Source organism: Ahaetulla prasina, chromosome 11 (genome assembly GCF_028640845.1).
Source record: "Ahaetulla prasina isolate Xishuangbanna chromosome 11, ASM2864084v1, whole genome shotgun sequence".
NCBI lineage: Eukaryota > Metazoa > Chordata > Lepidosauria > Squamata > Colubridae > Ahaetulla > Ahaetulla prasina.
Window position 1 is genome coordinate 1,982,611 of NC_080549.1, and position 16,124 is coordinate 1,998,734.

The 16,124-nt window shown below is 48.4% G+C and overlaps 1 protein-coding gene across 2 annotated transcripts; it reads left to right on the forward strand.

Annotated features, from left to right (window-relative positions):
• Positions 1-1,196: 1,196 nt before the first annotated feature.
• FHL1 (four and a half LIM domains 1) lies at positions 1,197-14,997 on the forward strand. Of its 2 annotated transcripts, none has more exons than XM_058196523.1 (6): positions 1,197-1,349; positions 9,406-9,587; positions 10,907-11,084; positions 12,080-12,249; positions 12,925-13,111; positions 13,237-14,997. In XM_058196523.1, the coding sequence occupies exons 1-6, from the start codon at positions 1,328-1,330 to the stop codon at positions 13,389-13,391; spliced, it is 894 nt and encodes a 297-aa protein (XP_058052506.1). In that variant the 5' UTR covers positions 1,197-1,327; the 3' UTR covers positions 13,392-14,997. The 2 variants fall into 2 exon arrangements, with proteins under 2 accessions (XP_058052506.1, XP_058052505.1); XM_058196522.1 differs by lacking the exon at positions 1,197-1,349 and adding an exon at positions 3,067-3,134.
• Positions 14,998-16,124: the final 1,127 nt, after the last annotated feature.

The following is a 16,124-nucleotide window of genomic DNA, read 5'->3' on the forward strand; positions in this document are numbered from 1 at the left end:
GTCTAGATGGCGCTTTGAAGCTCCACCTGCTTTCTAGGTGTCATGTTGCAGAAGTCCTTTGACCCCAGAGCTTCGGTTCATGTGGGCATCCCTTCCAGTCTGGGCAAAGACCAAAAAAAAAATAAGGGGAGGGGGGAGCCGGAGAATGGCCTGGATGAGTTGAGAGGCCCTCTTGAAGCCGTTGGTCAGTGGCCAGTTGGGAGTCCATGTTTGTCAGAGGAAATTTCAGATGACACAGCACATTTTGAGAAGGGCTATCATCTTAGTGATGACTAACAGTAGATGAACTTTAAGGCCTGTGCTGAGCAGTTGGGGGACAAATGTCTTCAGATGTTAACACCTTGAGTTTATGGGATATGGATGTTTAGTTTGTATTCTACCTTGTTGCCAGTTAATCTTCTGATATTTATGTCTGTCTGTCTATCATCTATCTTCTAACTATCTCTATCATCATTCTCTATTTATCATCATTATCTATCTATCTATCTATCTATCTATCTATCTATCTATCTATCTATCTATCTATCTATCTATCTATCATCTATCTATCTATCATCTCTCTCTCTCTCTCTTTCTCTCATCTATTTATCACCATTCTCTCTATCATTTCTCTCTCTCTCTCTCATCTTCTATCTCTCTATCTCCCTTTCTGTTATCTCTCTGTCTCATCTCCCAGAGTCACCCCCCTTTTTCACTGGGTTCCCCCAAAACTCTTGGGTGAATTCATCTCATTTACATTTAGAGCAAACTAAAACAAAATAGAGTCGATAGCCTTCAAAGGAGGTTTAGCGCCTCTCAACATGGACATTCGTGGGGGAGTCCCTTGGGCCCTGAGTCCAGGTTTTGAGGAGCCCCCCCCTTTCTCCCCTCCTGGTTCCCACATGGCACACGATCCCTGCCCAACTGCAGGGCCAATGTCTCAGCACTCTGTCAGGGCCCCCCTGTCACTAATCTTTTATTATGTGGCGTGGACATCTCTCTTCAAGATGCTGAGCCCGGCCAGTCTTTACAGCCAATTCTTGGGTCTCAGGTTCCTTCAGGCATTTGAGAGTTTTGTAGCCTGAAGTCGGCAGGTATTTATATGTTGCGGGCGCTTCATTCCGTCGGCTCTATTCTTCTCCCTCGAGATCTCCTAAAATGGTAAGATGTTTTGAGTGGGATGAAGTCCACAGGCCAGGGCGAGGGGTGTGGACATGTGTGGGAAGCCCTGGCCCCCCGTATTAATAGCCTCCCTTAAGTATATACCGGTGATCCGAGTGGGAGGTCACTCAGCAGCTCCCTTCTCTCGATCCTGTCCGGCCACGAGTCGATTCACCCTTCCACCAGCATGGCTTACCACCGGCATTCAGGTAACAGGGCACCAGAATCGGTCTGGCACGGTGGGAATAGACAACGCAACCACAGCTGCTTAAGTTCCCTGCGGGGCACATTTGCTTCAGTGGCCAGAGACCAAAGAGGTGGTGGTGGGGTTTTTCCTTTCCTTCCTGGCCCTCCTTGGTCGAATGCCCCCCATCCTGGATCCTGCAGGGGATTTCAGAAAGTTGCAGGAAGCTCTTAAAGCTGCAGAGGAAAAAATCTGCACCTTTTTTTTCTTTTCGGGATTGAATGCAGGCGTGGTTATCCTTAGCATTGTGATACTTTTTAGCTTTTGGCAAAAAACAAACACCCTAAAATACTTCTACAGCTCTTAAAAAAAAAGAAAAACCAGCCCAACTGGAGGATTTTGGAAGAAGCGGCTTCAAACTTTTGCTCAAAGTTCAACCCCTGACCCTAAGTCCTGTCTTAACCAGGGTGCCCTGCTAAAACAGAGACAGTCGGTCAGATGGATGGGCTATGAAGCTGGTTTGATCCTCAAAGGTTTCCTGCAGCCATTTTATTCTACCTGGTTTAAAACTTTAGGTCAACTGAGGCTCCGAGACTAAAACCCCGATTCAGGCAGATGAAAGCCAAGATCTTAGCCATGGTTGGAGGGCGTGGAAAATCCCTTGTTCAGAATTTGGATTCATTTAGACATTGGGTTAGTTGCTCTCTGGCTGGTCCCCTTTCTGAAAACAGGTACCCCTTTCTCTGCCAGATCGCATGGAAGGACTTCCTTCCCTTCTGCCTTGTAAGAGGAAAGGTTTTCACGGGGTGGTGGAATTAAAATGGAAAACAAGGGTGTCTGCGACCCGGCACAGTCGGGGTTCGATGCCTTCTGCACAATGTTTTATTTGGGATTTTCGAACAGGGTGGCAGGTCAAATACCGTCCCTGAAGGGCCCAGATTTGAACCACCAGCCAACTAGCAGCACGGAGGCACAAGCAGATGCTCCCCTCCTAAAGCATTTCACAGCTAGCAGCTGATGGTTTTGGAGTTGATCTTATTTGACGACCCCCCCCCCCCAATATCGTATAGGTCTTCCAAATCACGTTGATATCCTTCTGTGCGTTTTACGCTTCTGTGCCTGCCTTTTAACCACTGCGTTCCTGCCTTGGTTTACGCTGGTCTTTTGACGGTCATAAACATTGGTTTGATTTAACTTGCTTTCTCCTTGATTTGGGTGAGGAGACGCTGGATTCTGCCCCTGACCCCGATGATTGGTGTCTCTTCATTCATTGATTTGAGCATTGATCAACCCTTCCTGGATCTAACTTTTCTGCAGGGCCACCCACCTTCCCCCTTAATCACTTCCAAACCAAACGTCTCAATCATGTGGGCTAGAAACTTGACTTGGCGTGAACACTAACAGTGAATAATGAATAGTTGGATTCTTTTGCTCCCTGGGCTGTGTGTAGTGAGCATCTTTGCTCCATCTCTTTTTCTGCTCACAAGGATTAATCCTGTACCTTTAGATGGACAGCAAAGAATATATTTTGTTCTCTGAAGATGCCATGCATTCCTTCCTTCCCTCCCCTTCCCTCCCCTTTTCTTTTTCTTTCTTCCTTCTTTTCTTTTGTTCTCTCTTTTTCCTTCCTTCCTTCCTTCCTTCCTTCCTTCCTTCCTTCCTTCCTTCCTTCCTTCCTTCCTTCCTTCCTTCCTTTCCTTCCTCTTTCTTTCTTTTGTTCTCTGAAGATGCCATGCATTCCTTCTCTCGATCCTGTCCGGCCACGAGTCGATTCACCCTTCCACCAGCATGGCTTACCACCGGCATTCAGGTAACAGGGCACCAGAATCGGTCTGCCACGGTGGGAATAGACAACGCAACCACAGCTGCTTAAGTTCCCTGCGGGGCACATTTGCTTCAGTGGCTAGAGACCAAAGAGGTGGTGGTGGGGTTTTTCCTTTCCTTCCTGGCCCTCCTTGGTCGAATGCCCCCCATCCTGGATCCTGCAGGGGATTTCAGAAAGTTGCAGGAAGCTCTTAAAGCTGCAGAGGAAAAAATCTGCACCTTTTCTTTCTTTTCGGGATTGAATGCAGGCGTGGTTATCCTTAGCATTGTGATACTTTTTAGCTTTTGGCAAAAAACAAACACCCTAAAATACTTCTACAGCTCTTAAAAAAAAAGAAAAACCAGCCCAACTGGAGGATTTTGGAAGAAGCGGCTTCAAACTTTTGCTCAAAGTTCAACCCCTGACCCTAAGTCCTGTCTTAACCAGGGTGCCCTGCTAAAACAGAGACAGTCGGTCAGATGGATGGGCTATGAAGCTGGTTTGATCCTCAAAGGTTTCCTGCAGCCATTTTATTCTACCTGGTTTAAAACTTTAGGTCAACTGAGGCTCCGAGACTAAAACCCCGATTCAGGCAGATGAAAGCCAAGATCTTAGCCATGGTTGGAGGGCGTGGAAAATCCCTTGTTCAGAATTTGGATTCATTTAGACGTTGGGTTAGTTGCTCTCTGGCTGGTCCCCTTTCTGAAAACAGGTACCCCTTTCTCTGCCAGATTGCATGGAAGGACTTCCTTCCCTTCTGCCTTGTAAGAGGAAAGGTCTTCACGGGGTGGTGGAATTAAAATGGAAAACAAGGGTGTCTGCGACCCGGCACAGTCGGGGTTCGATGCCTTCTGCACAATGTTTTATTTGGGATTTTCGAACAGGGTGGCAGGTCAAATACCGTCCCTGAAGGGCCCAGATTTGAACCACCAGCCAACTAGCAGCACGGAGGCACAAGCGGATGCTCCCCTCCTAAAGCATTTCACAGCTAGCAGCTGATGGTTTTGGGGTTGATCTTATTTGACACCCCCCCCCCAATATCGTATAGGTCTTCCAAATCACGTTGATATCCTTCTGTGCGTTTTACGCTTCTGTGCCTGCCTTTTAACTACTGCGTTCCTGCCTTGGTTTACGCTGGTCTTTTGACGGTCATAAACATTGGTTTGATTTAACTTGCTTTCTCCTTGATTTGAGCAAGGAGACGCTGGATTCTGCCCCTGATCCCGATGATTGGCATCTTTTCATTCATTGATTTGAGCATTGATCAACCCTTCCTGGATCTAACTTTTCTGCAGGGCCACCCACCTTCCCCCTTAATCACTTCCAAACCAAATGTCTCTATCATGTGGGCTAGAAACTTGACTTGGCGTGAACACTAACAGTGAATAATGAATAGTTGGATTCTTTTGCTCCCTGGGCTGTGTGTAGTGAGCATCTTTGCTCCATCTCTTTTTCTGCTCACAAGGATTAATCCTGTACCTTTAGATGGACAGCAAAGAATATATTTTGAAGATGCCATGCATTCCTTCCTTCCCTTCCCTCCCCTCCCCTTTTCTTTTTCTTTCTTCCTTCTTTTCTTTTGTTCTCTCTTTTTCCTTCCTTCCTTCCTTCCTTCCTTCCTTCCTTCCTTCCTTCCTTCCTTCCTTCCTTCCTTCCTTCCTTCCTTCCTTCCTTCCTCTTTCTTCTTGGAAAGTGCTTTCTCTTTTTCTCAGAGATACCTCAAGAGAGACCAAAGAAAGACCGTAAATCTGTGCAGCTTTGCCGTTTTTCTCCCCCAATATCTCATGTGCACATCTTATGCTCTTCCAAACGTGTAGAGGCAGGGCTAAGATGATTAAAATCTTCTTCTTTTTTAAACCCCGTGGCTTAGAAACACAGCTAAAATACCAGACAAGAAAAACGCATAATCTCAGTGGGCACCATTAAAAATAAAAAATAAAACAGCCATTCCAGACAGCCGAAACAGTCTCCTTGGAAATCCCATAAGAAGCTCAATTCCCACGATAAAGATCTTAAGAGGATGGCAGTTTGCCTGCTTGGGGTGGGTGGGTGGGTGTCTCTTTTCATTTGGCTTAGATGTTCCACCAGGTTGAACCCACACAGCAAACCCACCCCGTTGCGGCCAACTCAATAAACCACAGTTCACAAAACTACTGCTTAATTTGTGTAACGTGTGAACTCGGCTCCAATTGCTTTCCAGGTTTAAAACTCTCTCTCTCTCTCTCTCTTTCTCTCTCTCACACACATACACTCCCATTCAGTCTTCCTTCTCCATGTTGGAGGACCACAAAGTCCATCGCTCTGGGTGGGGTCTTCACCCCCAGCCCTGATGCCTGGAGGGAATTCTTTTGGGGAGGGTACTGCAAAACTCTCTGGAACACACCTCCTGCGGTGCGGTGCTCCCCTTATCAGCCCTTCCCTTCCCAGTCTGTGGCGAGGCCAGTGCGCCTGCACACCCGTTGCTATGATACAACACCCTTTATATAGCAAGGCCAAATTCCAAGTAATCCAGGGAAAGGGCACATGAGTCAGGAAAACAATGGGGTAATTGCCCTATTTTTAGACTGCAAGGAGGGAAAGAATGAGTTGGCCATTAACACCCTTGGCTGGGTTTGCTAAGCTCGATTTTCTTCGCCTTGCCTTGTCTTGCTGCGCATGGCTGGCTTGGGCCGGAGTGATCCAGTGGCCATCCCACGAATGGTCACAGGAATGGTGGTTGTTGAACTGTGAGCCTCTCCTGGAGTTCTAGATCTAGTCTTAACCGATTATAACAGATTAACAGAGTTGGAAGGGACCTTGTAAGTCATCTAGTCCAACCCCCTCCCCCCGTCCAAGCAGGAGACCCTACACCATTTCTGACAAGTGGCAGTCCAATCTCTTCTTGAAAGCCTCCAGTGATGAAGCTCCCACAACGTCTGTTCCATGGGTTGATAGTTCTCACTGTCAGAAAATTTCTCCTTACTTCCAGGTTGAATCTCTCGTTGTTCAGTTTCCATCCATTCTTCCTTGTCTGGCCTTCAGGTGCTTTGGAGAATAGCTTGACCCCCTTCCTCCTCTCTGGGGCAGCCCCTCCAATATTGGAAGATGCTCTCCTGTCTCCCCTGGTCCTTCTCTTCACTAGACTAGCCAGGCCCAGTTCCTTCCTATGTTTTAGCCTCCGCTCTCCTAATCCTCTTGGTTGCTCTTCTCTGCACTCTTTCTAGAGTCTCCACATCTTTTTTATAGTGTGGTGACCAAAACTGGATGCAGGATTCTAGGTGTGGTTTTAAGAAAAGGCACAAATCAGTCCCAGTGTTTGGCTTGGGCAGTGGTGGGATTCAAGTAATTTAACAACCGGTTCTTTGCCCTAATGATTTCTTCCAACAATCAGTTCACCAAACTGCTCAGAAAGTTAACAACCGGTTCTCCTGAAGTGGTGCGAACTGGCTGAATCCCACCATTGGGCTTGGGGCAGAGCACTTGGGAGAGAAGGAGCCACGATGGTCCATGCAGTTTCCAGTTTATTTGACCAAAGAGGTGATGGTGATGATGGATGGCCACCTTAATTGATAGGAAAAGGCACATCAAAGTTAACGTGGTTGGAAGCTTGGGCCAGGTGAAGAGAAGGAAGGACTTGGTCCTCCTACAACCTGACCTCCAGCCAGATGCTGCGGTCATCAATCATTTCTTGGGATCAGAAACTGTTCGCACTTTGGTAAGCCTGACTGAGAGGCACATCTACAGGACGTTTGCAACTATGCTCTTAAGTTCAGAGATCCTCAACTTTTCAGAGCCTGTTGAGTTTGGGGGACCATTTTTCAACGTGCTTATGGTTTTCACAGAAGACCGCAGGAAATAGCTCAGCCCAAGTCTGTGCTTGCAAATAACACAAGATGTCCAAGGCCTTTCCTTTTTTTTTATTTTAATCCGTCAGCCTTTTTGTTTTGCTACTTCCCCTTTCTTAACATCTATCTATGATAGCAGCAGCTTTATCAAGTTTCCGGTCCTTATGAACCAGAGAAGGAGGATGTGGTTAACAGCAGTTGGGTCCTGCCCCCATTTTTCCCGGATGTGGGTGTGTTTAGGGAGAGCCAGTTTTGCTCAGTTCTAGTAGTCAGAAACAATTGGATGAAAACCTCTTTGCTTTGTTGATTTGTGTGGATGTGGCTTTGTTGAGCATCAGGAGAAGACAAGGAGGTGGGAGTTTTTTTAGCGCCCCCTGGTGATGCAAAAAAAAATATCTTTCTCTCATTTTCTCCACTTAACGCTAAAATAATTTAGTAGTAGCAGGGGGGAAATCCAGCAGATTCTGACAGGTTCTGGAGAACCGGTAGCGGAAATTTTGAGCAGTTCAGAGAACAGCAAATACCACCTCTGGCTGGCCCCAGAGTGAGATGGGAATGGAGATTTTGCAATATCCTTCCCCCAGGAGTGGGGAGGAAATGGGGATTTTGCAGTATCCTTCCCCTGCCACGCCCACCAAGCCACGCCCACAGAACCGGTAGTAAAAAAAATTGGATTTCACCACTGAGTAGTAGTAGTATAAAGTGTATACTATAAAGTAGTATAAAATATAAAGTGGTAGTAGTAGTAGTACGGTAGTATAAAGTGGGGATTCTGGACCACTTCCTCTTATACCACTTCCCAACTCCTAGTCACAGCCTGGCAGTTCACTAGATAGGACCTGCTCACCCTCCAGGTTGGTCTTCAACCCGGGTGCTGATGGACCTTTCTTGAGCAAAAAAACCCAAATAAATAAATCCTGTCACATTATGTTAATCTTGTCATGCTGGGCTAATCCTGTCACACTCTGAGAGAAGCTTCTCACGAGGAAAGTGTCAACACATTGACACAACCACACCCGGAGGTTCAGTGGTGTCTGCTGTGAGCAATTGTGGATGCCGTTGACATGACAAGCAACATGGGATACGTGACGAGGAGACTACAAGGCTGGGCTTGTGCAAAGAACCCAACCAGCTGCAGCTTCATTCATAGTTAGCTGAATCAAAGGAGATACCACTTTGAATAGAATAGAATAGAATAGAATTTTTTATTGGCCAAGTGTGATTGGACACACAAGGAATTTGTGCTACATATACATACAGTGAAGGTTTCAACCCATGTGGCTGTGGGGTGAGGTGGAGTCAGGGGGCTGAGAACTGAAAAGGCCAACAAACTGGAGTGCTGGACTTAGGAAGGACCCAGGACAGGGGTGAAATCCTGCATGTTCTGACAGGTTCTGGAGAACCGGTAGCAGAAATTTTGAGTAGTTCGGAGAACTGGCAAATACCACCTCTGGCTGGCCCCAGAGTGGGGTGGGAATGGGGATTTTGCAATAGCCTTCCATTAGGAGTGGGGAGGGAATGGGGATTTTGCAGTATCCTTCCCCTGTCACGCCCACCGAGCCATGCCCACCAAGCCACGCCCACAGAACCGGTAGTACAACCCAGGGGTGAAATGAAAAAAATTCCCTTACCGGTTCTGTGGGCGTGGTTTGTTGGGGGAGGGAGGTCATGTGACTGGGTGGGCGTGACCAACTTGACATGACTCACATCGAGGGGCTCCTCACCGGCCCCTCCCCTCCCAGCCACACTCCTTGTCGGGAATGGCAGGAAAATGGGGAGGGGAATATCCTGCCCTCCCCTCAGTCTGTGCTGAGATTGACGAATGGATGACAGGCAGGAAAATTCCCTTCCCCATTTCCCTGCCTTTCATGAAAACGGCTCCATTCCAGCTGCTCCCCCCCTGTCCCCCTCCCTTCTACCTTAAAAGGGACAGGCTGCAGTAGCTCCGTTCTGAATGGAAGGAGAAGTTAGCATTCTCCCTGCTGCATTTAACATTGAATTCTGTGGAATATCGAGATGCTGGAAGATGGGAGCGGCAACTGACTGGGCATGGGTGGGGACAAGGAGGGGTAATTACTACTGGTTCGGCAAACTGATGCCCATAATCCCAAGCGGTTCGCCCGAACTGGTACGAACCAGTAGGATTTCACCCCTGGAAGGACCTTCTCATAACGTCATCTCTGCTGCAGACACGGAAGGGGGGAAGATAACCCAAAAAGAGTATGAGAAGGTGGCATCTCCCAGGACTCTTTGGGGCCCAACCTCACCATCAACGTTTCATTGCCGGCTTCAGTTGGGCCCGGTTTTTCCCCGACTGGCACCAGCCCCTTTGCGAGAACAGGGCCAACCGTTGTCTTGGCTTCTTGGCTTGGCTTTCAATAATGCCCCCACTGGGATTCTCAAGGCTTCCCACGGCCCTCAACTTTGCCATGTTGTCTTCTGCCTCACTGCAGGTCCCAGCAGCTACACCGTGGGCACCATGTCCGAGCGCTTTGACTGCCACTATTGTCGCGCCGCACTGCACGGGAAGAAGTATGTGCAGAAGGAAGGACGGCACTGCTGTGTCAAGTGCTTTGAGAAGTTCTGCGCCAACACCTGTGCCGAGTGCCGGAAGCCCATCGGGGCCGATTCCAAGGTAGGGAATAAAGTTGGAATGCCCCCCAATTGTAACGGTCAACCCCTCAAAACTCACTACAGACTGGGCGGGGCCCTTTGAACAATGGTGTGATTTTTCTTGACAAGAGAGCAGCCCAAGTGAGAGATTTTGACTGTTGACTTGGCTGATGGACCTTGTGTGTTCCTGAACGGACTTTTTTTTTGATATTATAATAAACCATTTTGGAATGAATTCTTACAACTGTACAGTGTTTACTTCTACTTTATAAGTGTGAGAACCCATTTGGTACAGTAGTGAAGGGAGACACAGATTCGAATCCTTCTGTAGGTATTGAAATCAGCTGAGTGACCTTGGTCCTGTCCCTCTCTCCAAACCTTAGATTAGGAAGCTGAAAACTATCTATCTACTAACTTCCATTAGACCAGCATGATAAAAGTATGGCCATAACTGCTAATGTAGAGTCCTTAATTCTGCAATGGGCGATATGTGACTCTGGCCAAAATGATCCCTGAGATTTCTAAGAAGGCATAAAAGTTGGGTTCCCATTGAGCTAAATCAGACACGTTCAACCTCCTTCAGCTCAAAACTGGACTCCAGAGATTTTTTTTCCCCAGGATAGTGTAAATACATGACCTGAAGCTTCTGTGAGAGGCTCAACCACCCATTCGTCATCATCTTTTAACAACCCCATAATCCCTTGCAGGGTGGAGTCTGGGCAACTGAATGGGGCTAGCAGAGTGTTTTCATGGCCGGATGCCCTTCCTGTTGCCACTGTGGACTTTTGTTCAGCAGATAAGATTCTCACTGTGCCTAGAGAAAGAAATATCTGCCTCTCCCTAGGATCGAACTCACAGCCTCCTGATTGTGAGGTGAAAGCTTCACTTCTAGGCCACCTCACCACTCCAGGCTCAACCACCCATTGTATCCCTTAAAATCTGTCCCACCCCTCTTAAAATAAGCAAAGGGGGCCAATTTCTGGGAGAACCTATAAAAAAAAGAACACAGAAGGTCTTGTTTGCATACATCTGGCTACCATGACATAATCATGGAGTGAAGCTGGAAAACTGTCATCTACTGACCCTTGTCTCCTGGAGGCGAATGCTAGAAAGCATAAAATCCCACCAGCCTAACTCATTGGATTAACATTTCATTAAGAAGCTGTGATGGCTCTGTCATCCATCTTGGACCATTGTTGGTGCAGAAGATCTGATTTCTGCTCTCCGATTCCTCTCTGGATTGATTGCACCCCAGGAGGTCGGGGTGAGCGGACCTCCCCCTTTTTTGACCCTGGGACAAAGACCCCTTTAAAAAAAAAACGTTCCCTCTCGGTCTTGCAGGAGCTGCACTTCAAGAACCGCTACTGGCATGACAACTGTTTCCGCTGCTTCAAGTGCTACACATCCCTGGTGAACGAGCCCTTCATGCTGAAGGAGAACAACAAGGTGTGGTGTAACAAATGCACCACCAACGAGGATGCTCCTAAATGCAAAGGCTGCCTGAAGCCCATTGTGGCAGGTGAGGGTGCCAGGAGGGGCCGGTCTCCACCACGGGAGGGGAGGGCTTGTCTTCCTTGATCCTGGAGCCATCTCTACTTTGGGGAAGAGGTGAGCTGGTTCATCCATCACGTGAAGGTCTAATTAGACTTCCTGGGGCTGGACCCAGGCCACTGTGGCTTAGCAAAGGTTAGTTCTTGGAGCTTAACTCTTGGCCTTAAAAGTTAGTTTCCTGGATGCCCCCAATTATGAAAACTTTTTTGTCATTTGCATTGGTTATTTTTTTGGTCCCCCCACCCACAAATAGTCTACAGACCTGGGGATTTCTGGAGCATCTCATTCAAGGATTAAACCTTTCGTAAGACCAACTGAGGTTGCAGGAGAAAGCCATCCACAGACGCCCCAAAAGTGAATAGGATCAAACAACCCCCTCTTTGCAGGTTGGGTTTTAGGAGTGTGGCTGGGACAAAATGGGCCTTAAACTAGATGCACAGGGCACCCATTTTCACCCCTTAAAACACCCCGTCCACAAATGGGACCTGCCTCCATCCAGATTTGGAGAACAGCCATGACGTTGGACTGTCCTTCGGCTGGTGTAGGTTGCCTCCCTTGCTTTAGTTGCAACATGGGAAGGCAGATCCCTGAAAAGTTAAAAAAGCCAACTTGGGCATCCTGAAAAGTTAGACGGTAGAGCTCCATAAAGACCCTGTCACTCCTCATTCTAGGCAGGGGTGAGATCTTCTGATCCATGCCTTCCTTCTTCTGGTGTTCCTTCTTGATCAGCCCTTGGGCTTTCTAAATGCAAAGGATTTTGGATGTGTGAGAAAGCAGGCAAAAATCTCCACCTCACTCCAAAGTCTGGAGTGGGAGAGTCCCCGGTGATTAAAAAGCAGAGACCTCCTCCTCCAGGGACGTCACCAATGGTCTGACGGGCACCTAGTGGCAATTCCAGGTTTTGTTTTTTCACACACAAAAAAGGAGAGCTTGTATCATGGACCTTCCATTCTCTCTTCCCAGGTGACCAGAACGTGGAATACAAGAAGACCGTCTGGCACAAGGATTGTTTCCTTTGCAGCCAGTGCAAGCAAGTGATTGGCACCGCCAGCTTCTTTCCCAAAGGAGACGAGATCTATTGCGTTTCCTGCCACGAGCATAAGTTTGCCAAGACTTGCGTGAAGTGTAAGAATGTAAGTCTTGGGCGCCGTTGCTGCATTTTTCTTGTTTCCAATTATGACTTCTCTACGTTTCTGATCCACTGGTGGGATTCAGCCGGTTCGGGCAAACCGGCTGTTAAATTGCTGGCTGGCCCCTCCCCTCCCCTTCCGGGAGTCCCCATGTCCCCATTTGGGCTCCCAAGTAAGTGCAGGGAGGCCTACTAGAGCCAAAACGGGGTGCAGCGCCCCACAGCCTGTTTTTGCTCCCAGGAAGCTGCAGGAAGGCCTAGTAGGCCCAAAACAGGGCACAGGGGGGCAGCGCATCCCCACAGTGGCTCCCAGGGGGATACAGGAGGCTGAGTGCTGCCTGTCACACCCCCCGGCCACACCCACCCAGCCAGTCATTAGGACAGAACCAGTTGTTAAATTATCTGAATCCCACCACTGTTCTGGTCTATAGATATGAGAATATGAAGTTGAAAGTCCCTTAGCTAGTCAGAACTCCAAACTGGCAACTTTAAGACTTGCGGACTTCAACTTCCAGAATTCCCCAGCCAGTCAAGCTGAGAAACAGTGGACTAGGTGATCCTTCTGGCCCCTCCCAATTCTATCATTCGTGTCTGGCTTGAGGATTCTGGGCTCAATGCTAACATTTATTCCACTCCGCGAGCTCCGCACTAATTGTTGGCTGGCTGCTTGCTTTTTAAGGCCATCACTTCCGGAGGTGTCTCCTACCAAGATCAGCCTTACCACGCTGAGTGCTTTGTGTGTGCCACTTGTACCAAGAAGCTGGGCGGGCAACGCTTCACCGCGGTGGAAGACCAGTTCTACTGCGTGGATTGCTACAAGTCTTTCGTGGCTAAGAAATGCAACGGTTGCAGGAATCCCATTACAGGTAGGTAGGCCACGGAGGCCCCGCTGAAGGGTTCCAGGTGAACCACGTGGTGGGCAGGTCCCTCCTCTGGAGAAACACACCTTCCCTAACCATGCCGTGCTCTCTTGTTCTCTCCTTCTCTCAAGGCTTTGGAAAAGGCACCAACGTGGTGAGCCACGAAGGCCACTCCTGGCACGAGTACTGCTTCAACTGCAAGAAGTGCTCCATCCCCTTGGCCAACAAGCCTTTCGTCTTCCACGTGGAGCAAGTCTACTGCCCCACCTGTGCCAAGAAGCTGTAAAGGAGGAAGGCCAAGCGAAGGGCAGCAGGAGGAACTGCTCGGCTCTTTCTTCGGCTTGCAACTGGCCTGGCTGTAGGCATTTGCATTGTAGCTCCCCCCCTTCCCCAAGCCCACCCCTCTTTTTTTGCTTTTCAAGAGAATGTTAAGGCTCTTCCTCTCTCCCCCTTCCTCTCCCCCCTCCCAATTCCACTGCGGGTCATGTCCAATAAAGGGTTGACTAGCTGCAGCAGCGAGATCTGCTCTCTTGCCCTCTCTGTAGAGGGGCGGGCTACATCTTACACATCCCACGTAGAGTCGCTCCTGGCTTTGTGCATCTGCCGCTTCGGGGGGCTAGCAGCTTAGCAAGGATGAATTCACATGGCTGCTTTTTCAGAGTAATTCCCCAACTCCCTTCCTGGGGTACATCCCATTTGCAAAGCCACAGGAAACAAGGAGAAGATTGCAAGGATCTGGTGGCTGGAGAAAACCAGAAGTTCGGGGCGGGGTGGGGGGTGGGTGGCGACTGGATAAGAGGTGCCCATTTGTTCTCTCGATGTGCCCGGCCCTTAGCTTACTACAGCCCCCTTGTGGGCACCTCTCTTCTCTTGGACGTCCATTGAAAACATTCCTGGTCCACAGAGGAGGCAACGCTGCACCTGTGGGACAGTCTTCTCACTGGCTAATTCAACTTTGGGCTCCTACGGCTGTGATATTGTGGTCCAAGGACCCTTTTATTTGATGGTGCTCGTCCCAAATTATTTTTGTAAACACAATCACTAGTTGCTTTTTTTAAACACACAATGTTGTTGAGAGCTTCAAGGATTTCCACGCCTTTTACCCAAATATCCATCCTACGCCTAAATGTTGAATTTGTCCACGCTGAGACGCTCGAGGCAGCAAACAAGTGGACGCTCTTCTCATCCGTATAGTTTTCAGAGAAAGCGACTTCTTGAAAGGTATACAGGTAGTCCTTGGCTTACAACCATTCATTTAGGGACCGTTTTGACGTTTCCCAGCTGGCTTCTGACAAGTAAAGCCAAGATTCGCTCAACGACCCCGTAGCTCACTTTAACGACTGCGGTGGTTTGCTTAAACACCAAAAAAAAAAAAAAAAAGACCGTAAAACCGGGCATTTAATAACGGCATTGTTCAGCCAGGCAAACTCTGATCCCCCACTCTGGTTGTAAACCAAGGACTACCTGTAGATCGAAGCGGCCATCTGACTCCACCCTACAATCTTGCTAGTTCAGATAATGGTTCGGTGCTTTTCTTCGGTTTGCATTCATGTTAATCCACAAGAGAGGTTACAATCCCCCTCCCCCATTTTCCTTGCCTCCAATGCAGAGAAGGGGTGCATTATAGGTAGCTTATTTTAACCAGCGTTTTAACTCCTGGGAACGGCCACTGCTGACTTTCGAATAACCTTATTTAGCCATCGATTTTAATATTTTTAACTCGGCTGGAAAGCAAAAAGCAAGTCGCTTCGGTTCACCCCGAAAACGGGCCTTTTGTCAATTTGGGCATCGTTCTCAGCTCTCAGGGCAAGTTCAAAGATAAGGGTGACGTAACTGCAATTCTTATTCTTGTACCAAGGCCTTTCCTCCAATAAACAGGAAGTTACTGCTTATTTCGACTCGGCGTGGTGTTTTCTAGTTATCATTTGTTAAAATAGAACGGGAGATTCATTCATACGGTGTCGAATCACTTGAAACTGGTTGATGCACAAACATTTGCTCTTCCATCCTCTAGAACAGGGGTCTCCAACCTGAGTAACTTTAAGGTTTGTGGACTTCAACTCCCAGAGTTCCTCAGCCAGCAAAGCTCACCGGGTTGTCCTCAATTTTAAAACCATGCTTTGTTTCCCCCTCGCCTCTTCTCCTTTTTTCCTCTCTCTATAATCCGGAAGTTTGGGACGCGGTGGCTCAGTGGCTAAGACGCTGAGCTTGTCGAGCAAAGGGTCGGCAGTCCAGCGGTTCGAATCCCTAGCGCCGCATAATGGGGGTGAGCTCTCGTTACTTGTCCCAGCTTTTGCAAACCTAGCAGTTCGAAAGCAGGTAAAAAATGCAAGTAGAAAAATAGGGACCAATCTTTGGTGGGAAAGTAACAGTGTTCCGTGCGCCTTTGGCATTGAATCATGCCGGTCGCAGGACCACGGAGACGTCTTCGGACAGCGCTGGCTCTTCGGCTTGGAAACAGAGATGAGCACTGCCCCCTAGAGTCGGGAACGGCTAGCAAATCTATGCGAGGGGAACCTTTACCTTTATAATCCTGAAAAGCAAATGGTTCTTGCACAGAAGTGGTATCCAGCCGGTTTGTGCAAACCAGTAACTCCATCAGTTAGCCCTGCCCATCTGCCCTATCCTGTCCTTTATTTCCTGCTTTGTAGCTCATCTCAATCGCGCGGCACAGCTGATTCCCTGCCCTCGCTATTCTACTTACTGTTGCTGACTTGGAAGGTAAGCAGCTGAGCTTAAATGCTCTATTTTCAGTGCTGTGCGCAAGCTTAGTAAATTGGTGGTTAAACCGGCAGCATCCCGCCACTGCTCTTGCCACCGATTCAGCCACCTCCCAGTAGTCCTCAACTTACAACCAAAACCGGGACCAAAACTTCCATTGCTAAACGAGGAGGTTGTTACCTGAGTCACGCCCATTTTGTCTTTTTTGGGGGGGGGCGGGGCAGCTAAAGCAATTGGCTGGTGATGCGTGAAGTTTGTTAAGCAGATCCAGCTTTCTCCACCGACTCGTCCCCCCCTG

What these genes read in the sequence shown, in the direction of transcription:
- FHL1 (XM_058196523.1), top strand. Translation starts at nt 1,328, where the DNA reads ATGGCTTACCACCGGCATTCAG. An exon ending in GGCTTACCACCGGCATTCAG is followed by an intron (nt 1,350 to 9,405) that starts GTAACAGGGCAC and finishes GCCTCACTGCAG; the next exon opens with GTCCCAGCAGCTACACCGTG. An exon ending in CCATCGGGGCCGATTCCAAG is followed by an intron (nt 9,588 to 10,906) that starts GTAGGGAATAAA and finishes TCGGTCTTGCAG; the next exon opens with GAGCTGCACTTCAAGAACCG.